Source organism: Copadichromis virginalis, linkage group LG4 (genome assembly GCF_057382275.1).
Source record: "Copadichromis virginalis isolate Kocher_CV1m ecotype Utaka linkage group LG4, C_Virginalis_male_GT1.1, whole genome shotgun sequence".
In the NCBI taxonomy this organism is placed as follows: Eukaryota; Metazoa; Chordata; class Actinopteri; order Cichliformes; family Cichlidae; genus Copadichromis; species Copadichromis virginalis.
In genome coordinates, this window is record NC_140621.1 from 28083251 (window position 1) to 28107981 (window position 24731).

Sequence of the window (24731 nt, forward strand, 5' to 3'; positions counted from 1 at the left end):
ATGTGTGTGTTTTTCCTGTGAGAAGACAGCAGGCAGTTGAACCTGCCTTCTTTTGTACATAAGTTGCTGTGATTGTGTGTCAAATAAAGTGCAGCTCTCTTGTACAGTCGTAGTGTCTGATCTTGCTTTAAACTGACTTGTCAGCAAGTGAAGCTTTTTAGCCTTTATTATGACAGGAAAGCTGGGAGAAAGGGAAGACAGGCAACAAATGCCCCTGAGTGGGTTCAGACCAAAGCCTCTGCAATGGTCCTGTGGCATATGGCTTGCCTGCTCAACCTAATATCAAATATTGTATTATATGACAGATCCAGTAATCACAGACCTCTGAGACTATGGTCACAATGGTTAAAAAATGGTTTCTTTTAAAAACAAAGTATTTTTTATTACTGAATGGGTAACAGTATACCAGTAATACAAGTTTAATACAAATCCATTAGAAATACTTAAATGGTTATGTTTTGTAACATTTCAATTAAAGTTTATGGACTGTTTATTATTAAAATATTTCCAACTTTATATTTACAGAGCAAAACGACACTAATATGTCGTTAATACACACTGCCATATGGCTAATTGTAACACAGTTGTATATACAGAATGTTTAAAACTTGTCTTCTGCTTGAATTTTAATGAGTAATTCCAGTTACAATTGTTTAACAAAAGGAAATTTGTAAAGAAAAGAAAAAACTGGCTTAAGTGTCCTGGCGCTGGGCTGGCCGACGACCGTCTGCCCGCCTGTATGGTGAGTTCCTCAGATCTAATGAAAAACAAAGACAGACGTGCATAAACGTGATGGTGGAATTTCCCCTTCATTTAAACATCAAGACTGCAGCAGACAAACTAAAAATGATTCTCAAGCAAGAAGCATGTTACTGTACCTGTGATGATGTCCTCCAGTGCACCGTCCTTCCCCTCGCGTACTGGTGGTTTCACCTGCCTCTTCTTCAGCTCTGCAATCAGGTCCATCTGGGGCATCTTAGGCATCATTGGGCCCTTTAGAAATCACAAAGTTAAAGAATATTTTGAAGTACATTTCTGAATGACTCATATTTTACACTATTTTATTTAATATAGGCTTTAAAAAAAACCTATAGATGACTGCACACTAGCAGTATGTATAGTTTCTTACCTTTTGTGGTCCAGCCTTGTTTGGAGATGGTGACTCTTTAACCTCACGGCTCTCGCTCTCCATTTTCTTCTTCTGTTCAATCTCTTGCTGTGCCGTCTGCATTCAGACAAGGGACAGAGGATTAAAATATAGCTCACGAGTTATAAACTACAAATATCAGAACGCTACCACAGAAACTCACTTTATAGGCCTTTATGAAGCGCCCAAACATGGGGAAAAACATTGAGGGCTGCGTGGTTTTAGGATTCTCTCCGAAGTACTCCACCACAGAGCCGTAAGCCTCCTGCACGCAGAACAGTAGATGAATATGTTTCAGAATATGATGAGACATTATTTAGAGTTGAGAGCTTGATAAGAACTTCAGACAAACCTGTGCTGTCTTGCTATCTTTGATTAAAGTGTCCAACTGTTCGCTATTTGTTTTAATGAATTCCTTCAACACGGGGCTGTCATCCTGCACCAGGAACTCCTTTTTGGTCATCTCCATTCCTCGCTCTAGAGAGCGGATATCTTGAAGAATGCTGTCAAGAGAGACTGGCAAAGAAACACAAGTGAGTTTAAACTTTTTAGCAAATTAAAAAGAAGGTTGATTGGTCAGCCTGAGTGTGTGCATGTACCAAGGCCTGCCTTGTCTACAAAGTGTAGCTCGGTGTGGAAGTTGACCAGGTCTGGGTATTTTTCCTGGATAATATTGGTGATGAAATGAAGTAACGTCTGTGAGCGGTCAGTGGATTTGGTGTCCAACAGCTGAAATATGAAGATGGTGAAAAATGTCATTGAGCTTCCATAAATTGAAAAGCAAACAAAATAAAATAAAAACAAAAACAAAACACTACTTACGAGATCCAGACTCTGCAGTCTGAAACCACAAGCTGCACCTCTTTTACTGCTGTTCATGTAGTTACCGAATGCAAGAACAATCTGAAAGGAAATAAATGGGTTAAGAGAACCAAATGTTACAGTTAGATGCCTCATTAGCATTCATACTGTTTTACTTACCTCTAGGATCTTTTTTAGTTTGGTTGAAGACTTGAGAGACATGGATGCAGAAATGATGGAGTTCAGTTGCTGTGGACGGAGTTTTAAAAAAAAAGAAGTATGTATGTGAGTAAGTATGTGTTTATAATCCCTTTCAGCCAAAGTTACAAAGCATTTAACAGACTAACCGGCTGCAGCCGTTTGACGCTGTCTGGAAAGTTGCCCATGAAAGTCAGAGTGTTTATTCGCTGGTTGAGGCGAGGAATCTTCCCAAAGCGTAAAATAAATTGGTCTTCGTTGGTCAGCTCATCCAGTGGACGGCCATCTTTCTCATAGTTAGCAAGAAGCTTCATCTCAAAATCTGATGGTATGAATGGTTCGAGCAGTTCCAGGAAGTCTATGGACAAAGATTGCTGGTCATACCTGTACAAACGAGGGTTAGAGTTAGTGTAGGCAATAAACAGTGTAAGAGGCAGGGTGAAGGAAGGAACAGAATATGCCATTATGGCAAAAACATCTGCTGAAGGTCAATAATGCAAAAGTAAGCACGTACATTTCTATGGCCGTGCAGATATCGGCCGGGCTCATTCCCCCCTTGCGTAGAGTGATGGCCAGATTTTTGGCTTTATTGCCATCAATCAAAGATGTCTTGGTGGGGGCTTTCGAGGTCGTCTTCTTCTTAACCTTGGACAGGTCAGCTGGGTTACCCTGGGCCCTAGTTTTGAAATGTTCCTCAAACATTTCCATATTCAACTCCTGAGGTAGACAAAAAAAGAGCCAGGGAGTGTGCTCACATTAGAATTTCATTTTCTTTCAGGATATAATTTCTGCTGTATGTAAAAGATGCAGAAAGCATATTCTTACCCCCAAGACTTGCTCATCATCTAGCTCGTTGAAGACTGTGCCTGTCACTTGGTTTGGTTTTAATGCCTGCCAGTTTAACAGAGGCATCCTGAACTTGGTCTGAATAGGCTTCCTGCTCTTAGCCCCTGAGAAAATAGAAAAACAAGAGGAATGGTTAACACTTTTCTTTCATCATGTTTCTTTTTTTTTGGGGGGGGGGGGGGGGGGGGTATTCAGGATTCTCCTCACCAGAGTCTGCAGATGGTGCTCCAGGAGGCGGTGGTGGTCCACCACCAGGTGGGGGAGGTGGGGGTGGGGGGCCAGCTCCAGGGGGTGGAGGAGGAGTTGGGGGGCCAGTGCCAGGGAGAGGAGGTGGAGGTGGGGGGGCAGCTGCAGAGCCAGAAAGAGGTGGAGGAGGAGGGGGTGGTGGTGGTGGTGCAGGACCTCCTGGTAGAGATGGAGGTGGTGGAGGTGGAGAGACAGTCTGCTCTGAGCCACCTGGAAGAGGAGGCGGTGGCGGTGGCGAAGGGATGCTAGATGACGGGGGGGCTGGAGTGCTGGCTTGGTTGGCTGGGGCTGGGCTTTGAATGTATTCAACGACTGTGACAGGCATGACTTGGACGTCCAGACCTCCTGAGGCTGTGCGTCCCACTCGGATTAGCCCTTTGTCCTGCAGCTCCTGGATCTTCTGCTCTAGCTCTGAAGGTCCCTGAGGGCCAGTGATACCCAGCCGCTCCCTGTCCTTCTCCCTCTCCCTGTCCAGCTCACGCTCTCTTTCCCTCTGCTGCAAAGTGCTAACCTGGGAGCATGACTCTCGCAGGCTTTCCTACAAGGGACAAGTGCGCAGAGTTGTAGCATGGTCAAGTTTAATTGAATACTTTTGGATTAAACCTTAAAAAGTGGTGACAAAAACATAAACAAAAGACAGTTTGCTATATGGTTTTATGCCATCATATTTTCTTTTGACTTATTCTAAATCCAAATTCAATGATGGGGTTTTTCCAGACATAACTACTGGGCAAAATAAAGTATCAGCCATATACTGCTGTTAAATAAAAAATGATCACCATTTGATACATTTTGTCATCTTCTCCTGTAGCTGTTATTAAGTTGATATTGTAGTTTGAAATAAAGGGGGGAGACCACCTGGTGTTACCATGCTCAGGGTTATGCTCATACCATGGCAAAAAAAAAAGTAATTTCGACATTTATTCAAGTCCTTTTTTCTTTTTTTTTTACATGCTTTTAACCTTATTTAAACAACTCTGTGTAAAGATTACATATGTTCCTTGGCTAACTCGAAGGCAGCACTTACTTTGAGCAGCTCAGCCTCCTTTGTGGCTTGCATGAGCTGAGTCTCCAGTTCAGTTATTCTGTCTGCTGTCTGGTTCTCAATCTCCTGAAGCCGTGCACTCAGCTGCAACACCACACAAGCAACACTGCTTCAGCACAATTTCACGTAATGTGCAACAACATTGCCTCCGTGTATTCACTCAGATTCTTCTATGCCAACCTGAACGTTGTGCTCCTGTAATTCGTCCACATGCTCCAGCACCCCTCCTCTGTTCTCAGCATCCTCCAGCAGAGCTCCCACATCTAGCACATTGTCCAAGTAGGCCTGGATCTGGACCTGCAGCTTCTCGCTCTCTGTTAGCTTCAGAGTCTAATACACAAAGATACACACTATTGGTACATCATAGGAATAAATTATCACTTACAAAATATCACAGAACATGATTCTGTTTTAATAAAAAAAACATGTAATTTATGAGAATGAAACATGAGGTTTTAAGGCTAAATTTAATATCTTAATGGCAGAAAACAAAATGTCACTATGCCATTTATCTTAATATTAGCACTAATTAAACTTTGTTTGTTTTTTTTTATCAAAGAAAGGAATACATTTCCCTTAACTGTGAAGTGAGGAAGTGAGTGTGTGACAAAAAAGTAGAGTAAAAGTATAAATAGAGTCATTCAGGATGAAGAGGCGACAGCTGAGTAAAAGAGGAAGAAAGTGGGCATTAGAATTGAACATCTGGATACTTGAAGTAGTTAATTTATCAGAAAACTGAATATTTAAGTGCTATATTAAAGTATTTTTCTTTCTCACTATAGGCTTGAAGTTGTCAGAAAGAGACATTATAAATTAAAAGCAAAGAAACCCCCTATGAATTCTTTCTCCAACACAGTGCACATAAGTTAAACTTCCATAGGCCTGGTGCATGCACTAATACCCCTTTTGTACCACAAGATGGTGTAGCAAGTCTTTGTCACCTCCAGTTAACACCAGGGGGTGTGGAAACGCCAACAAAGAAGCAGATTGTAAAAGGACAGGTGTCTAGTGAACTGGATGGCAAACAATGATTCATGCACCCTTATCATCACCAGCATGAAGTTCCGAAAAGAAACTATGTCTGGTTTATAAATGATAAAATCGGCAAAACAAGAAAAAACATCTGACAAGCTTTCTACCGCTGGGACAGCTGTTGGAGTGCAAAGGAATAAATGATCACTTCGACTACTGAACTGGCACTGCTTCTTCTAGTCTGGTAAAATTAAAGCAGTTAATGCTAATATTTTCCATGCGGTGTTAGCTTGTAAAGAGAGAGTACATGGTATCTGTCATGAAAGTTGTTTGGCTTTGTTAATAACTTAACAAGATGTTAAGCGACTGACCTCTTGTGAATCTAAAAATATAATACAATTGCTGTATATCATTATCACTTAATAGTTATCTACCAAACTTTTAACTAGGTCAGCATCTGTGCTTCCATTTAACACTTATTGTACTGCAGACTAACACGGAGAGACAACTATTCTCTCTATCAATCCTAAAACCAATGTAGAATCACCAGTTAAGAAAATCTCATGAAGCTGAATCTGTTTATCTGGAAATAACACAGCCCATTTTAGATACAGTGTCAAAAGATACATTTCTATTAGCTGTAGCTTTCCTGGTCTTATGAGGGACTTTAAACAAAATATATACACACCTCTAGATACTTGTCTAATCCAAGGTGAGTGAACTCATATTGTAGATGGACACGGAAGTTCATGTTCTCCACTGAATGGACCACAATGTTTATGAACTGCATGCAGGCAACCTTTGGGTAGAAACGATGAGAGTTAAATGTCGTTCATGCACACGATCTCTTGGTGAAGCTGCATCCAGTGGCCGTGGTACCTACCATGAAGTCAATGTTGTTGTCATCATTGACGAAGTACTCCATGAGCTTCTCAAAGCGGTTCTTTTCTTTGCTCACCTAAAAAAACAAAACAAATAAAAGCTTGCTAAATATGTATTTTTATTATTGTGAATATGGGAGGATTAAAAATAATGTGTTAGCCCACCTCAGAGAACATTAATACTGAGAGTATATTCTGCACCTAAGTACGGTACATGAGTTCAGTCTTAAACATAAACATGCATGACTTCTAGACATGTGCTAAAATTACGACCATAGTGCATGTGAGCAGTAGACTGTTAGTCAGAAGATGAGCAATGAAAGAGGAGAAGTCTGAAATAATTAGATGACTGAACAGTCAAAGTCAAATAGGGCTCTTGCAATATGAGGAAATTGCCAGAAATTATTATTTTTTATTTCACCTCTTTAAAATTGTCAAAGGCAGAGAGAATGATGTCGTGTCCTCCTCGGACGAGACACACGGCAGCCAGCAGCTCCAAAACAAGAGCTTTGGTCCTGCCACGACAGAGGAGGATGGGTGAGATGTGGATGCAGACAGTTAACACACTTTATCTCACAGACAAATGCGCTCACCTGGGATTCCTGCTGTTGAGACTGAGGGTGATCTCATTCACGCAGCGTGGGTGAGTCATCACCAAATTAAAACCAGACTAAAAGCAGACGGAAGATATATAAACAGCTGTTCACTCCAGAGTAAATGTGATCAAATGTGCAAGAAACAAGAACTGTTTCTTTTAGCAACCCAGAAAACATGTCATATACTGTGATAATCCATTTTAAAGACAGCATAGGAATTAAGTGACTTTATTAGACTGTGTGCTAAAGCTTTACCTGATAGTTCATGATGGCTCGCAGGCACATTATGCACACATGTACATCATCTCTCTGGTTGTTTATGTGGGACTTCTTATGCATCTTGTTTACCAGAGTGGTGCTTATTCTGTGAAGCAGTAATACATGTTGGAATACATGTTTGAGGGAAGAGAATCTCCTGCATGTGCAAATGATTTGAAGTCGATGCCAGGATATGGTAAGATATGCAGTGAGATACTTGTAGCTTTGACTTCTAGGGTTTGGGACAGTAACTGTGTTTGACAGATGCTATGTAGCACAACATGGAATGAAGATAAAGGATCAAAGACGAACTAACAAACAGTTAGATGACCACGTGAGGGGATCTGAATGAATGAGAGCATGAGAATGTCAAGGGTTATCTTTTTTAAGAGGAGGCTGTGCTGTAGCACTGTTTCGGTTAAGTTACTAAACCTAAACCTATGTTTCATATTGTAGAGTTATAATCTTATAAGCTCTAACTTATATATCAGTTAGAGCTGTCACTTTATTTGACAGTATTTCTATTTCTGGGCTCACAGATTTCCAACTTCTTAAAAGAAAGAGAGGTGTAGCATGGCACAGTTCTCACAGCAGTGGAAACCACTGTGGTACTTATCAGTACCGCAGAAGTTCGTGGAGTTTTCACACCACTTCTGCTTTGCATGAGTCTATTTTTTGACAGTGTGTAGAGCTGCTTATGTTTAAAGTTCATTCTTCATTCAAAGGGATTTGAACGGTGCAACATCTCTGAAACCATCGCTGAAGGTTACCTCAGTAACCTTTCAAGTCTCGAGTTTCTTACCTTACAGTCAGTGCACGAGCTGCTCTGGTCATGCCATGTGACTGATGGCTGCTGGAGCTCTTGGTCAAGTCTTCCATTGACCTTTCTGCTGATTTTCCTCTGTCTGACAGGCTGCCTCCATTTTCTATAGCCTCAACCTCAAACCTTAAACGTGTAAAGATAGACATCTTTTTAACATAATCTATAATAGAATAATTACGTTTCGAAACACAGTCAGATTCTAAAATAGCATTCATGTCTGCTTAGTACTCACGAGCTGTCACTTTGTGCATAGGACAGGTACTCCACCAGAACATCCAAACCTTTATTCTGTTCATTGAGAAACTCCTGGGCCCATCTTCAAAAAGAAAAGTAAATCATGAGGAGTGACCATATGTAATAGATTCTGTGCCCAGACTGGATTTATAGCCAAAGATTGTAACTTTAGAAAGAAAACAGAACACAGTCCTACTCTAAATATGGAATCCAGCACAGTCAGGTGATTTTCTTTTGCAATCTTACATTTTTTTTTGACAAGTTGCACTATGAAGGAAAAAAAAATGCAACAAAGTCAAAGGGCTAAAAACAAACAAACCCCAGACTATTTCTGCACTGGCTTTATCAACTTTTCCACTTTATGTACAAATGTAACAATACATGGAAGCTTTAAGTACTGTTTCTGTAAAAGGTTGTATATAAACTATATATAACTGTTGATGCGGTGAAGAACCACTTCAGCAAAGTTGTTGATCAGCAGCTGAAAAATATCAAGTGAAACTAAAACAGCTAAATGGTTTATGTAGGTAAAGTGCACAGACAGTTTGCAGTTTCACTAAATTTCACCTTAAATCATCTTTTAGCGTTAATGATTGATAAAGATTTTCAGGTTGGATTGCATGAAACTGCTATAAAAATCTGGAAAACATACTTGTGGCGCACTAAAAACCAAAATAAAATACATTAAACCTTAAACACTCATAAACCAAACAGAAGCTCATGAAACAAACAGGCTCACCCAATGTGATTGGTCCGAAGGGATATCTCCAAATTTTTAAGGACCTGGGTGGCATCTTGGATCCTTTTCTTCAACTAAAAAAGCAGAAGAGGTTAAAGTCACTGATGCAGGTACATGATGCACGCATATGGAGGTGATACATTTGAAAGAACAAAAATGCTTTCTACTGACCCTACGAGACACCCCTCCTTGATCCTGGTAGAGGCTTTTGATCTTGGTCAGGTAAGTGGATGGGGGGCTCTTCACCTGGAAACGCTCCTGTGGGAGAATATTTTACAGAGGATAGAGTCAGCACATGCTGAAGTAGAATTAATTTAAGCAGCGACCCCAAATAATGACTGATCCAGAACCATATTTTACCAGCAAGCTGCATTTGAAGTTATTCTAGTAAACACAACGAGCACAAACCGCTCTCTGTTTCCATGCCGACGCCTCTATCAGTTGCCACCACAGAAACTATGTTGCAAGGTTTGCAAAGACTCTCCCCTTTGTGTATTTGCGCACTTTATATCAACTCTGCCCCCAGTGGAGCCAACGCTGCAAGAATCGTGTCCATTTTGATGGCATATGTCACTCATAAAAAACAAATAAAAGCTCTCACCTGATCACAGACTAATTCCCATTTCTTTTCATTGTCGTATTGACTCAACAGCTGGAGTTTATCTGGAGGCAAGTTCATGGAACTCTGAAAGAAGAAAGATGTAAAGATATAAAATGGGTTTTAGAATTTACATGAAAATGTATTTGGAGTACAAAAAAAATCAACTCCATCTCCACTGATATTTAGCAGAGAGATATTATACTATATGTTATAATTTCTTTGTGTTTCCTGCTCATGTAACAATATGCAAAACAACAATACCTCAGATGCACTTTCAGCATAAAACTGAAAGGCGGTAACTCCTACTGGTAGCAGATGACTCAGTGTTTACGTGTATGCATTGATCGTTGCCAATAGGTACCGATGTGTTACACGCTTTCAGTGTCTACTCAAGCTTCAGCAACACTTTTATTGACTTTTTAAACAATATGACCCATGTTTAGACATTATCTGTGCAGTCTGTTTCGGCTTTAGTAAAAATATCTTTTTCGGTCATAAACTGCACGTAATATTTCTGTTATTTTCTGAAATTCATAAAGACCTTTATACAGACCAAGTATCCATGATTCCAGTGTAGGTTGACTTTTGAGTTGGCATACAACTGTCCAAAAGGGCAGTTTCACACTGAGTTATCAAACCTACAGGGACATGTCATGTGCTAAGGTTATTTCCCCATTCACAGAAACTGAATGAGAGGAGGCTGTTGTTGATGTTTTTTTTTTTTTTTTTTTTTTTTTTTTAAAGAAGGTCTAATTAAAAGGAAGAAGATACGTCAAGGCATTGGTGTAACTTTGTGCTGAACATTGGGGGGGTCAAGATCTCTGTCTAAATAAATCAGGGTAAATTCCCAGATGATTAAACATGCAACTATTTTGCTGGTAATAACTGAAATGAGTAAAGAAAATTAACAGCCTATTTATATTGGTTGGGTCTGATTATGGGGGGGGGGGGGTCATAACATAATTAAGAATTATGCCCCTGCATCAAGGAAAAAGGCTTCACTCACAAAATGAACTTACTTGCTTTGATCACTAATTCCCTGTAATTATTTATGTCTCGCTTAAAGATATTTTTTCACAGTCTTCTCTCACATTATTGCAGCTGGTTCTGCACTGGTACTATTTTTCATGTAGCTGATCAAAAGCTTGAATCAATGTGATCATTTACAGCAAGTTTCAATAAGTTCAGTTGATGTTGGGTGTGGCTTTTGAATCTAGTTTTGTGTACATTCGAGCAGTGGTTTGACATCTTCTGTGCACTTTTTTTTTCTTTGAAAAGGGAGGAGTGAAAACGGAAATGATCTGATGCATTGGTGCTCGAGGAGATGAGGCTCCTTCCTTGGCTGATGTAAGGGAGAGGTCTTGCTGTGGTTTTGTGGTGCTTAAAAAAATGGTAATGTGAGTGCCTCGCATTATGAAGTTTATAGCTTCTGATTTAGTTGCTCAAAAATAAAAAGTACTCACATTTTTCAGTAATGCAAAAAAAAAAAAGAAAGAAGGTTCACTTCTCGTTTCCTTGCTGGTGAGGTCACCATATAATCTCTAGTCTGAGGTTTGACAAGTGACAAGTATTTTACTGAAGAAGGAAGACACTCGAGAGGGTGTTGTCATTTTCCGGAGAGCACATTTTGTGTAGATATTGATGAACTGTTAACCCTGGCTCTAAACGGTATTATCTTGCATGAAATTATAATGATGTTTCCATTCAAGGTTTGTCATATGAAGCAGACATGGTGTGAATTTTGACTTGTTTTTAGAATAATCATGGTATGCTGTTCCAATCAATGTCATTTTTGAGAAAAGGCGAATAGTTTTAGTTGGAATAGTTGCATGGATTTATATTTGCTGTGTAAAGTGTTTGTTTTTTACTATATAAAAAATAACTCTCTAATTGCTCCCCACCTTCTATAAAAACACAAAATCATTATTTTTATATACACTAAATTTGTATGTATGCTAAATATTTGCTTGAAAGGTTAAAACCCATGTAAAACGGCACTGATTAACACTGATCCTGCGTTTGTAATTTAATGTTTTGTTGGGAAAGCCTATGTTAAAGTACCATCCTAAACTTTGTGTCAATATTATTGATAATAGCAGGCAGGTGCTTTCCTCTGTGGTATAAGCCAGACTCATGGAAGCCACACCCTACAACTCATGGGTCTCAAAGGATTTGATACCAACATCCAGATGTTCAGCGGCAGGACAACCTCAGGGGTTGACAGGTCAAAGAATCTTCAGTGGCTTTAAGTAGATTTGCCCACTTCCAGACTAGTGGTTTTAATGAGTGTGGTTAAAATGTATATCTAGACACTTAATGCTGTAAATCATCTAGCACATAAACCACAATGCCAGACATTATAGAAAATTAAAAATGAGAAACTGAACTATTTAGATGTAAAAATCTGGAGAACTTGAGCCTTGAATAAGTAAAACTCTTAACTCATATATGTTACTGGCTAAGATATGTCAGATTAACATGACTGTTTACAATATAGTGTCTTTGTTTCACTTTTGTAGATCTGTATTTTTTTTCTTAGCATTACTGAAGAAAAAACAAATCAAAAATCTTATAGCTAACTCTATTTTTTCATTTAAAAAAAGGTAAAGAATAAGCCAGGATTAAGATAGCCTAAGCATCATGGTTTGATATTTTGCGCAACATATAATCTAAAAGATCGTAATACTTGAAGTTTTATCTTTACTAACTTGTTGTGAGACTGTTGAAAGAATGGTGAAACAGTTCCTTTCCGGTCCTGTGGCCTCCGTCATGTAAATGCATTGCTCAACTTCCCATTTCAGCCTGCTGTTGTGCATGCATTTATCAAGCAGTTTCTGGCTTGAATTTTTCTAATCAAACCATGAAGAATTTGGCAACTTGTTGACAGGATTGTCATTGTTTTTATCACTAAAGTAAAATTTTAAGTAACTGATGGTATTTGTGCAAATTTGACTAGACAAAATGACAGACCATTAGACTCTGACTGAGGGTCTAACGGTCTTTCTAACGTTCAGCTCTTTCTTCTCACTTGACAAATAGCTTTATATATATTATAGATATACCTAGAGAGTATAAGAAATGAAGTAAAGTACATATTGGAGTCTATATTAGAGCAAAGTAAATTTCCAAAGAGTGAAAGACCAGTCACTTTCAAACTTGGGTTATTACTTTAACAATGTAACAATGTAAAATGAAAGCTGATTTGATACGTGTTTTTTGTGATCCTCTTAATCACTTACTTACTTGCGCAATCGCCCTTACATATACAAACCAAAACTTTGTGCAAAATCTGCCTGATTTCATATCCAGTAAGGGTGTATGGCGTGTCATGCTCTCACTCACCAGAACCGTGTTGAAGCGCTCCTCCAGCTCCTTCTCTGGTGGCATGGGAAGTTTGGGTTGAGGAGGCTGCTTTTTTTGCAAGGTTGGTGCAGAGTCATTCATTGCTGAAGCTGCACTGACTGAGTTTCTGGCCTCTCGACCTTCGGCCGGTTCATGCTCCAATCCCCCACCAGCCGCATTCCCCATCACTAATCTCCACAAGTAATCCAGGGGGACTGATTTACGCAAACTGTTTCCTCCAGGAAATCACCGTATCCACAAGCAAAGTGACAAAAGATGGTCACTTTGAATTACAATAGCAAAAAGGCCTAATCAAACCAAGTCTAGGGCCTCTAGGGCAGTCTACATTAATTCTCAGCTTTACAAAATCCGCCTCACACCCGAGGACAGGGTGGGCAATGAAAAAGAAAGTTTATCCTCATGGCCCCCTTCTCCTTAAGTTGTCTTCAAATTCCTTTTGAAAATGAGGTGATAAGTCCTGTTAAAGCCTGTTAGAAAGAAAAGTCCACCTATGCCTCGTGCACTGTTGTCTACATTAGTTGACCGAGAACTCCCTTAAATAGTTTAGTATCGAAGCCTGCGCGTGAGAGGAAGGCGGGCGAGGAGTGTGACACAGTCAGAAACCACAGAAGCACAAAAGCAGAAGAGTAACTTCCTGTGCACGACAGCTATAGAACCTGGGGCGGAGGACATGGTGGAAGATAAACACGTAACCATGCAGTAGGTGGGTGATGATAAAGAAAAGATACTACAGGAATGAAGGAGAGCAGACTCTGTCCAGATTTGTAAGATTAACAGATGTCGATTTAGATGTAAATCAACTACACAATTAAAGGAAACTTTGCAACATTTCACAAAGAAACCACCTTTTTGTACTAGATTTAGTCATTTTACTGATGTCAGCTTGACATGAGTCAAAGGTTACATTTGTTTTGGTATTTTCCCTTCATGTGGTGGTTTAATCCAGACAGGTAATGGTGGTTTCAGCATGACAAGAATTGTCAAACAACACCCCTCTGTGGGTGAAGATGACTACTGCATCTAGTGAGATCTATCCAGTGGGAATTACTTAAATTACTGAGCCTTTCGTTGGCTCAGTAATTTAAGACGTTTTTGTGATTTCTATTGAGGAAAAGAATAATAAGTTTATCACAGATGCATTTCTTCGAGAAAGTGAAAATTATTAGCTCTGATGCAACAGGATATTCATTTTCAAAGCTTTCTGAGACTCACGGGAAGGCGTGTTATCAGCTGAGTGAAAAGAAAAGATCAAAAGAGAAGATTGGAGAGGTGTTTAGACATCTGGGAAATGCTGGGGAAAAATCATCAAAAGGATAAAGCTAATCATTTACTTACAGGTGTAACGGTGGAGCACAGGTATTGAAGTAAAGTGAGTTTAAATACTTGGTGTTTTTCATGTAAAGCAACAGTAGGTACACAAGATACCTGAAGAAGAGGATTGACGCAAGTTTCAGGGGTGATTTGTGACAGGAAGATAGCTGCAAAAATGAGATAGGAAATGTTATCGCTAAAAAAAGAGATAAGCAGACCTGGAGGTGGCAGAGTTGAAGATGCTAAGATTTTCACTGGCCATGATGAACAAGATTAGAGAGCAGTTGAAAGAAAGCAGATTTATTTAAGTGTTTAAGAGACAAAGAACTGATAAAAAATATTATTTTAGTTTTCCTCTCTTACTATATACGCCTTCTGTTTGTTTGGTTTTTCTTTTCAATACAGTCTTTCTGTGACATAAACCTACATTTTATGCGGTCAGTCACTGCAGTATTACTTTCAAACCATGGGGTGGCGTTTTCAAGAACAGTTACAATTCACTACCATGGTGCACAGAAGAAGAAATTCGTCGCATTCCAAAATGACGGACCCGACAACATCTCCAGAGGACCAGTGGAAAGTGAGTAACTGCTATCAGAAACCTCTTTTTTGGTTTGAAATGACTCATGTGTTAGGCGTATGGCAGCACTGGCAAATGGCAAAAGCTGTGCTGTCTTAAAGTTGAAGCTTTAGTAAAGTGCAGGGAGTACACGGTTTGTTAGCTCCGTGGCTAACTAACGTTAGCATCCGAGGTTTTGATAACCTTAGAAAGCTGTATTAGTTAGCTAACCAATTGCCTACTTATGTAAACAAATCAGCCATTGTTCCCCCTATGGTGTATACAACATGTCTTCACCTACACACGCAAAGTTAAATAAAAGAAAAAAGGTCTGAGTAGCTGCTTGTTTCTTGCAAATCTACAGTGCAGCATCAGTGTTTGTGAAGCTCACATTACCTTGTCTGATAGGCTACTATATACTGTATATAATTAATTACCAGACCACAGAAATTGAAATTGTCTTCGTTCCACCGATTCCTTAATATGGAGTCTGTGGAAATAAAATAAATAAAATAAATAATTAAAAATAATTAACATGTGTTCAGGGCCCCCATTTTAAAAAAATATGTCTCTGAAATAAATTGGGTATAGTAATTTTACAGTACGTAAGTAAACATGTAGTAGGATCTATTGTTTAAACTTAACATATATTCATTTTTCCCCCTCCTGAGCTTTTGAGACTTTGGAAACCACAAATTAGACAGCTGTGCCCTACATCAAACAATAGTTCTGTGATGAAGGCTCTTATTTTCTACAGCTTTTTACCCACCTGTTTTCCTGAATTGGACAAATCAGGGCAATGCTCAGTGGGGGCTTAACTGGCTGGCTATTGCTCTTTTGTCAAACAAATGTAGGGCAGCACAGCGTTTTCCCTTGTCATTAGCTGCACAGCCTCTTATTTTTTTTTTGCCTTTTTCTGTCTTCTGCTCTCTCGTGATGGCTCGGCAGACATCCGATGGTGCTTTCAGCGATGGTGGCTTTGACAACAGTGAGTATTCAGTCAGTTCTTGTGTTGTACTTCATCACCAGTGTAATCTGATCTCTCACATGATACTGATTATAGATGTACATCAAAATATGTTTTGATTTTGTTGTGAGTTATGTTTGATCACTGCTGTCTTGTTGTCTAGGTTATATCTCTGAAGCAATCAGAAAGGGTACTGTAGTGTCCCGGGCCAACAGTATCGGCTCAACAAGTGCCTCTTCAGTGCCAAATACAGGTACTGGGTTTGAATGTTGTATATTTATGTGATAGTTTGATACTAGTAATGTAATTGTAGTGTAGGTTAATTGTTTACTTGTTTAGTTGTTGTAGCCTGAGCCAGTCAGATATTTATAAAAAAAAAGTTTCATTTTTGTTTATTTAGTGTAAAAGCAAAATACAATGAGACTTAGGCTACGTTCACACTGCAGGTCTTAATGCTCAATTCCGATTTTTTGATCAAATCCGATTTTTTTTGTCTGCTCGTTCACACTACAAATAAAATGCGACAGCAAACGCTCTCTAGTGTGAACGCTCAAAGCGGCCCGAATGCGCAAAAGAAGATGTCACACACAACGTGCTCTGTTTAGACCCAGAGCAAACTATATTGTTTGACTGATGGCCCTTAATATAAAGACTTCGGACTTCATGTTTCCCAATTTTTGCTTTAAGTTATTTTGTTATTTACATAATAATGTAAATAACCTAATAATGATCCTTATTGCTGTTTTAGAGGAGCGGTGCTTCAAAGGATAGTTGCAGATTTCTGTCAGAATCTGCAGGTTATGCAGTACAAATAAAATGTTCACGTTTCTCCAACGTTGTCTTCCCAGCAGTCTCACCGGATGGCCAGGAAGCGTTCGCGATGTCTTCTCGGGCGCTTCTCTGGCGCTGATAATTGGCGTCTGTCTTATGTCAGTGACGTAAAAGACGGATTTAATGCGACTTGACCGTTCACACAGCAGTCGCTTTCTGAAACATCGGATATGGATCGGATTCAGTACCACATACGAAAGTGACCCAGATCGGATTTGAAAATATCGGATTTGTGCCGTTCACACTGTCACACCATGATCGGATATGGGTCGCATAGGGTCAAAAAAATCGGATTTGATGCGCTTTCGCCTGCAGTGTGAACGTAGCCATAGAGACAGCTTTGCTTATATTTCTCCATGATTTGTACAAAAGGAAAAATCTCTCTTGCTTGTGATTAATAAAAAATATATATTAAGCTTAGCTCTAAAGCTTTTATTTTTATTTATTCCAGAAGTTAGAAAATGTATATGTTACATTAACAAAACAGTAAACATGGCCCTGAAATATGTCTTAAAAAACAAAAACACAGTTTGAATAAATATAAATAAAGATCTAAAAAAATTTTGTATTGCTATTCCAGCAGTTAATTTTCACATTTATTTTACTCTATTTTGCTGTACAATGTTTTGTGACTGCTTTATACATACAATTTTCTTACTTCCCAAACACAGGGATTGCTGTGTGAGCTAGAAAATATTTCCTATATCATTCCATGTTTAATTATGGAAACATGTGTTTCGTATTTTACAATATTTTCTTAAATTCTTTGAGGGTTTTATGAGATGTTAAATAATAATTTACTTTGTAAATTAAGTGCATCACAGTAATTCATACTGATGAAAAACAATGAGGTTGCCTATATGTGTGAAATGAGTGCCAACACAGGAATGACTCCAGGGTTAATAATCTTGTACAGTTATGAATTGATTTGATCAACTTTTTAAAAATAGCTACCTCAGCATTTTGTAAGTTGGCTAACAAAAACACTGCTAATGTCATGGTTCAGATTTTTATTTTTTCATTAATGAGTATTAATCTATTCCCACATAGATGATGAAGACAGCGACTACAGGCATGAAACATATAAGGACTCGTATAAAGATCGTCGGAGACAAGCACACACACAAGCTGAGCAGAAGCGTAGAGATGCTATTAAAGTAAGGACACACATCTTGAAAGTTGGAGATTTGCTTTAACTTTTTTCAGTAGTTACTAGTTGCTCTCTTTTAACATTAGAAAGGATATGATGACCTCCAGTCAATCGTTCCAACCTGCCAGCAGCAGTCTGAATTTGCGGTGGGAGCACAGAAGATCAGCAAGGCTACTATTCTGCAAAAAAGTAAGATGTGGTCAAACATAACCTTTGTTAACATTTGAACAAACTTGGACTGCCTCTGCTGAGTAACCTTGACTTCAGATTTAGTTTGAGATAATCTATATATTAATTAATACATCTGACATCTTGATAAGAAAAGAGCACAAAACAATAGTACTGAACTTGTTTTGTATGGTGCTAGCTTTCATTTAGTTACATCTCACTTGGCCACATTTAACAATAAAAAGAGACGATAGACTAAGTTCAAGGAAGAACAGATATTTCCTGTCTTGCAGGGGCTCCTTTACCCAACAAAAGGGGAAGTAACAGTACCAACACCCTCAGTATAAAGGTTAACTTTCAACAGTGTACCTAAAACTTGTGTATAAGGCAAAAATCCCCAACTGACGATTTCTTGGTTGTTGTTGTGTTGTTTTTTTGGTTTTTTTTTAGCAATTGACTACATCCATTTCCTTCACAAAGAAAAGAAGAAGCAAGAGGAGGAAGTTTCTGTCCTAAGAAAAGAAGTGATGGCGCTTAAGATTATGAAAACGTGAGTGGTTTAAAATTCATAAGCCAAACTGCTTTTTCCACACTGTGTACTTCACAGGTCTTCTTTTTTTTGGCGATCTGAGACTTCCCTAAATCCTCTCAACATACCTTCACTGTGTGCAAGTCGCATCTTTTCTCCATCCAGACCGATGAAAAGACAGATTGTAAAAAGAATGCTGGTCTGGGGGCAAAGAAAGAAAACTTTGGAGTAGGGAATGCATTGATGTGTGCTTTTATCCATGTTCTCAAAAGAATGATTCAAATTCATTGTTTATGAAATTATATTAACCCCCCCCCCCCCCCCCCTTTTTTTTTTTTTTTTTTTTTTTTTTAAATGTTTTAATAGGAACTATGAGCACATAGTGAAGGCTCACCAGAACAACCCACAGCAGGGAGAGGATCAGGTGTCGGACCAGGTCAAGTTCAACATCTTTCAGAGCATCATGGACTCCCTGTTTCAATCTTTCAGCAACTCTGTTTCAGTGAGCAGCTTCCAAGAACTTTCGGCCTGTGTTTTCAGTTGGATTGAGGAACACTGCAAGCCACAGGTAAGGAGTATGTTTAAAAAACCCATGAGAACTTTATTATTTTGTGTATGTTGAGGTATTTATAGTTTGTTTTCTGCTTATGTTCTTTCCTAGACACTGCGGGAGTTTGTTGTTGGAGTGCTGCGGCAGCTCAACGGTCAGCTTTACTGACTGCACCTGGCCTCTAGTTAACTCCCAAAAATGGACTTTTTGAGCTTACTCTGGCCTCTAAGAGTAAAAAAATGTTGATCAGCCTCAAGCTATGCCACAGTATTTACTCACTTTGACTCATCAGTGACTCCCTGGCTGCAATTTGATTACCTCATCACACGTGGCAGAGGTGAAAGGTGGCATTGGAATGAGCAGATATAAGTTTAATGCAAATCACTTTAAGCTTTGAAATGTACATACATGTTTAACTGAGTGTATTTCAGGATATTCTGATTGTTATTTGATTTGGAAACCCAGCAGTACAGAAGTCACTGAAAGTGCAGTTTTCAATGTGTCAGGCAGGCAAAATATTGTGTTTAACTAATGGTAATCACCATCTGCAGTAGCCATAGTTGCCCACACTGAGGTAAAAAACATGAGGGGAGATTAGATCTTAATAGCGAGAACTCTTCTTACAGATTGAGTGAACTGATGGTAAAGTTTATGGTGCATTTTAAAATAATCAACAGAGAGAAAAGAGGGGAAGGGAACTCATGAGCCAACACGTTCCCCTCTGTCACATCAAGCATGACTTTGTAGCTTAATGCTGAACCAAAGGAGCTGTTTCAGCTTCAGTGGATGAACACTGAGCCACTCCTCAGCTGTAGCAGATAATGGAAACTACTGCAGAGTAACAATCATTGCTAAGCGTGTTATCAGGAAAATGCTATATGAGGTCTCAACAATTTATCACTGAGATTTGGCTTGTAATCCGACACATTTTGAGATGTACATAAATGGAGCTGTGACAAGCTGATAAAGTGCTGAAATGTCAAATTATTGTATATATAAATTTAAATGTCTTTACAGTGTGCCATTTAAAATTTTATAGTTGTCGTATTTCAATTCAATTTGGCTTCAATGGCAGGAAATGTAATGAGTATTCTCTCTCATAATTGAGCTACATCACACTATGAAGCAATGTGTGTGGTGATCTTTCTGCAACTTTCAGATTTTCCTTTAATCAAAAAGCTTAAAATTTCAGCTTCAGTTGGTCCAAATCCAGCAGAATGAATATCGTTTACTTTTGTTATCAGTGGTTCTCAGTGGCTAAGATGCAGTTCATGCCATGTTGTGTATCAGCCAGAACCTGCTTTTTTTTTTTTTTTTTCTCACCAAAAACTGTCCCTTTGAACTGCAGCAGCCAAGTTCATGCTGTGTGTTGAGATTTACAGCTGCTGTGTGCTGAATTATGAGTGAATTTCAAGTAGGTGACAGCTCATTTTAATTTTTGTTGTTTCTATAAACATCCTTTCCTGTGTTAGCTGTATTCATGGAAATGTTTTTGTTTTTGTAACTGGCTTAAGTTGTTTCAAGTGTATTAATAATTCTATTATACAAGCCATGTACACTCAGTGGCCACTTTTAGTTACCCCCCCCCCTGTAAAATCCAGTCTGAAATCTGAGCCTTAAATTCTGCTTTATAACATTTTTTTCTTTCTTTAAATGTACACCAGCAGATGGGTGTCATCTATGCATTAATGTACAGCTCTGTTAGTGTTGTAGTTTGCTGTGGTGTTGAATGTTGACGTTTTTAATTGACAATCCAAGGAGGTTGAATATTTAAAATAGGTTTTAAATCTGTACCTCTGAGAGAACACTGTGTATTTGATTGTATTTAATTTCATAGGTTTGCCTAATAAAGTGGCCACTGAGGGGTTTTTTTGTCATCCAAATTATGTGGAAATGGAGCATCTGTGCATAACAATAACAGGAAAAATCATAAAGCTAGGCAGTGGTTCCCAACTATGCAGCTAATGCAACTTATTTTATTTATGCTTCACAAGAATTAAACTAAAACAATTGTGGCGCTTCAGCATCAGAATTTATGGTCTTGACCATTTAATAAGCAGAAAACAGTGCAACTGTAATTCAAAAACATAGATATATACATTATACATTTTAATTTATGCTTTCAGAAAATAAAAGCAAGATGGAGTTGAACAAGAACAGATTTTAAACATTTAAATAAAGCCTTGACATTTTCACTGGAAAGCTCAGGATTGGTTAAATCTGTTTAAAAGGGAAAATTTAAACCAGCGTTGCCTTTGAGGTGAAGAGCATGACTGTGTTGTCAATTGATGTGAAAGTCTTAAGAGTTTCACAAGCAACAAAGCAGTTTTTTATAAAAACATACTTTCAGTTATGAACTTTTTTTCAATTAAAGCATTTATTAAAGTTGAACTATCTATTCAAAAAAAAAAAAAGGGCCATAAATAAAGTATTCTCTGGGCTTCAGATTGCTTTCCTGTGTAATCCATTTGCTTAGATTAGTGGCAAGGTGACTGTAAAAGAACTTTCTTGTTCAAGTATTTGGAGGAACTACTTTACAGTCCTCATCAGTCTCCACTCCAACTTCTTCCTGTGAGGAAGCAGAATATTGCAGGTAATAGCAAGAACTTTATTTTATTCTTAAAAAAGATTTTTTTTTTTAGTGTCTTAAACTCACCAGGAACTCCTTTTTGCTCTTTGGATAACCCTCGAGGATTGCATTTGTCATGTCTGAAGCCTAACACAAACAAGGTGCCAAACACTTTAATAACATATCCATATGCAGTTTCACTCACACTGATGAAAGGGATTGTACGGCATTTTTTAAATACATGGCATGCAATACGAAACATGAGCTACGAATACAAAAAGGAACTTAAGTGAAAAAGATTACCAGTCTCTTCCTCTTTTTCCACTCTTTAACGTAGAGATCTCGTTCTTTATAAACCTGCAAATTAAAAATAATAATATATATAAGCAGCTGGATAGCGTAGTGGTAAGGTTACACACCTTTGGAGCAGGAGTGGCAAGTTCGATACCCAACATCCACGTTGCAGGTCCAACGTTCGGAAGAAGGACTGCTCTCACAGTTAGAGATTGATGAGGTACAAAAAAATGCTATGGCAAGGGGGAGCCAGTACAACAGGTTGGGGGGGAGATATCATTATCACCCCCACCAGAGATTGGGTACCAAGCCCCAAGTGCGCCAGAAGAAGGATTGTTGAGTGCAAGAGATCATGGCAAGCTGGATCCTCCGTTACCAAGACTACGTGAAGTACCCCGAGAGGCTTTACTAGATGATGTGAATGCAGCACTATGCCGCCACCATTACCGAGACTAACAAGCTGATCTACAGTGAAATGAGATGTTAAACAGCCACATGGGAGCAGTACCCTACTCTGTAGGAAAAAAACCCCCATCCAAGGTCAACAACAGTATATGCACAGTTGACTCATGAATCATTAAGATTTTTATGACACTGTGGAAGACAGAGGACAACTGAAGGCTGTAGACCATGGTACTCAAACAGGGAGAAGGGACAGCGAGATGGGGATTCATTGGCAAATGGGTGCGATGACATAGCCTAGTTCCATAATTAAAATTTTACTGAAACGTGTGAATATGACAAATATGGAAAAAAAAAAAAAAAAGTCGGTAAGGGGGAAATACTTTTTCACAGCATTTATAAATAAGAGAGGCCATGGGACAGATCCCTGGTGGATTCCTCACCTTGTCCTTCTCCTCTGGCGTGATGTGATTTGAGGCCGACTTTATCTTCTCCAGTCGGGCTCTGTACCCAGAACACTCTGCTTTTAGCTCCTGGATCTCTGACACCATTTCCTCTGTTGTAAGGGAGCTGTTTAGCACCTTCAGTTCTGTCATCACAGATTTCACACAAATTTACAGAACATCCCCTTTCAAACATATGCAGTAGAACAAAAACAACACGTGTAGAGAAAAGAGAAGTGGGGACAAGCCTCATCGTAAACCGTTTACTGTATCAAACAGCCACATCTTGTGGCTTAACAGTGCGCAAAATCTGAGAAGATAGTGTCAGTGATTAGCAGAAAATGTCACCTGCATCCAGCTGCCTGCAGCTCTGGGTAAGGGATTGCACCTCTTCACTGAGCTCTGAGGTCTGATGGTCTATTGCCTTCAGGTCTGCATCGTTCACATCTTTGAACTGAGCCTGTGGGACAGATTGAGTTATTCCGGTTACTTATAAATTATATGTGCATAATATTCCAGACAAACAGACTAACCTGGTCAGCAAAATAAATCTTTTGCTTGCCATATATTTTCTCCTTTATCTTGCCTTCCAGGGCCAGCAGCTCCATGGCTTTGACCACTGCCTGTTGGAAGAAATGTGTAAAAACCACTTAGTTGTAGGCTATGAAAAACAGGTTAATTTTAGGCATCTAATTGTCTCATTGAAGTGTTAAACTCGCCGTTTTGCCCAGACCATGTTGCTTTTGTAAATTAGAGAAGACATCCTGAGCGCTATAGGGCCGGTTCTTCTCATTTAGGTAGGCAAGGATGACGCCCGCCCCTGTGAATGACAGCAGGACAAGTTTAACGTTTATCTAAACTTACCATAACATTACACTTAACTTATACTAGAAGTAGATTTTCATGATTATGTTAATATCTAATAGTGTAATATCGCTGGCCACAATCATCATCCTAATCTATTTTAATATAAATATGATTCCCCTCCTTAAAACAAGTATATCGTTTGGAAAAGTGGAAGAAGAATAAAAACACGGAGCTCGTCTCAGCTAACGCTAGCTTGTAGCCGTTTGGCTAAACATTTCCTTTTATCTGTGACTTTTAACAATCGTCGTTCGCTCAGTGCAAGCGACTGACAAGCCATCTAACTTGTTATAGCCTAGAATATAAACTTTTTACCTACCGTTATCTTTTTTACTCATTTCCAACTACTCCACTTTAGCTTTCCAGATCCGAGTTTCGCGCAAAACGTACGTCACGGAAAAGATCGTTCATGCTAAAAGATGCAACACACCAGCACAAAATCCGTCTTCTGCCTTCGCGTTTGAGCGCCCCTCTGTTAATTCTGCCCCAAAAGTTATTAAGTATGACAGGTTTAAAGTATCTCAATGGTTCTTTTACTTAAATTATTTTATGTTTAGTAGAACTTTATCTCCTTCTTCATTCCATGTCGTTAGCGATATCCCGAAAAAAAGTAGAGTGACACCTCTTTTTATTTGGCTGTTCTCAGAAGCAGTCAATTCAGTCCAAAACCTAACCTGTTCCCGGACGCAAATATTTATTCAGCTAATCACATGGTACCAACTCATACATGAAGACATGTGGACATGGTCGAGATGACCTCCTGACGTTCAAACAAAGCATCACAATGAGGGAAAAAAGGAGATTTGGATGACTTTGAACGTGGCATGGTTGTTGGTCTGAGAATCTTAGACACTGCTGACCTACTGGAATTTTCCCTCACAACCATATTTTCGGGTTTACTGAGAATGATCAGAAAAGAGTTGCTGCAATTCTCTGGGTGAAAATGTCTCAATGTCAGAGGAGAATGACCAGGGTGCAATAAACAAGATATACAGAAGAGCATCTCTAAATGTTGAACTTTGAAGAAAGATGGGCTACAGAAGAAAATCTTACTGGGTATCTCATCAAATTAAAAGGTTAGAAAAACGTTGCCTGGTCTGGTGGGTCTCAATTTGTGCTGTAACATTCAGATGGTAGGATCAGAATTTGATCTAAACATTAAAACAAATGTTGGTGCTGGTGATATCATGTGTGGCATATTTTCTAGGCACAGTTTGGGCTGCTTAACCCTAGAACACTATCGCAATAAATAGTAACACAATCACTACTGCCAGGTGATATTTACCCATTATATAATAAGATCAACAAAAAGTATGTCATCAAAATATATCAAAATATCACAAC

At 38.9% G+C, this 24731-nt stretch overlaps 3 protein-coding genes across 3 annotated transcripts; 1 reads left to right on the top strand and 2 right to left on the bottom strand.

Moving 5' to 3' along the window:
- Positions 1–148: 148 nt before the first annotated feature.
- On the bottom strand, positions 149–13358 carry fmnl1a (formin-like 1a). The gene is made up of 25 exons (XM_085454677.1): positions 12730–13358; positions 9388–9471; positions 8958–9044; positions 8787–8860; positions 8046–8129; positions 7793–7936; positions 6988–7096; positions 6730–6806; positions 6558–6651; positions 6139–6213; positions 5944–6054; positions 4464–4613; positions 4266–4367; positions 3200–3776; positions 2972–3096; positions 2661–2863; positions 2296–2530; positions 2129–2197; positions 1970–2050; positions 1747–1876; positions 1500–1663; positions 1311–1412; positions 1130–1225; positions 879–993; positions 149–757 (listed from the first exon to the last, which is right to left on the bottom strand). The coding sequence occupies exons 1-25, from the start codon at positions 12913–12915 to the stop codon at positions 693–695; spliced, it is 3339 nt and encodes a 1112-aa protein (XP_085310803.1). The 5' UTR covers positions 12916–13358; the 3' UTR covers positions 149–692.
- A 1138-nt stretch (positions 13359–14496) lies between these two features.
- mlx (MAX dimerization protein MLX) lies at positions 14497–20698 on the top strand. Its single transcript, XM_085454678.1, has 8 exons — positions 14497–14641; positions 15569–15608; positions 15751–15840; positions 17469–17575; positions 17655–17757; positions 18187–18286; positions 18632–18833; positions 18927–20698. The coding sequence occupies exons 1-8, from the start codon at positions 14528–14530 to the stop codon at positions 18981–18983; spliced, it is 813 nt and encodes a 270-aa protein (XP_085310804.1). The 5' UTR covers positions 14497–14527; the 3' UTR covers positions 18984–20698.
- Positions 20699–20841: 143 nt separating this feature from the next.
- psmc3ip (PSMC3 interacting protein) lies at positions 20842–24104 on the bottom strand. The gene is made up of 8 exons (XM_085454679.1): positions 23707–24104; positions 23243–23343; positions 23057–23146; positions 22872–22983; positions 22524–22669; positions 21688–21741; positions 21472–21531; positions 20842–21384 (listed from the first exon to the last, which is right to left on the bottom strand). Exons 1-8 carry the CDS (start codon positions 23723–23725, stop codon positions 21328–21330), a joined length of 639 nt encoding a protein of 212 aa, XP_085310805.1. The 5' UTR covers positions 23726–24104; the 3' UTR covers positions 20842–21327.
- Between the last annotated feature and the right edge of the window lie 627 nt (positions 24105–24731).

Excerpts from the sequence above, each read along its gene's own strand:
- mlx (XM_085454678.1), top strand. The coding sequence starts at position 14,528 with ATGGGGTGGCGTTTTCAAGAACAGTTACAATTCACTACCATGGTGCAC. Across the intron at positions 14,642-15,568 it reads CTCCAGAGGACCAGTGGAAA|ACATCCGATGGTGCTTTCAG; the intron begins GTGAGTAACTGC and ends ATGGCTCGGCAG. Across the intron at positions 17,758-18,186 it reads GGCTACTATTCTGCAAAAAA|CAATTGACTACATCCATTTC; the intron begins GTAAGATGTGGT and ends GTTTTTTTTTAG.
- psmc3ip (XM_085454679.1), bottom strand. Across the intron at positions 21,532-21,687 it reads GGAAAAAGAGGAAGAGACTG|GCTTCAGACATGACAAATGC; the intron begins GTAATCTTTTTC and ends TGTTTGTGTTAG. Across the intron at positions 21,385-21,471 it reads AGAGCAAAAAGGAGTTCCTG|GAAGAAGTTGGAGTGGAGAC; the intron begins GTGAGTTTAAGA and ends GCTTCCTCACAG.
- fmnl1a (XM_085454677.1), bottom strand. The coding sequence starts at position 12,915 with ATGGGGAATGCGGCTGGTGGGGGATTGGAGCATGAACCGGCCGAAGGT. Across the intron at positions 6,652-6,729 it reads CTCAACAGCAGGAATCCCAG|GACCAAAGCTCTTGTTTTGG; the intron begins GTGAGCGCATTT and ends CTGTCGTGGCAG. Across the intron at positions 2,198-2,295 it reads GCGTCAAACGGCTGCAGCCG|CAACTGAACTCCATCATTTC; the intron begins GTTAGTCTGTTA and ends CTCCGTCCACAG.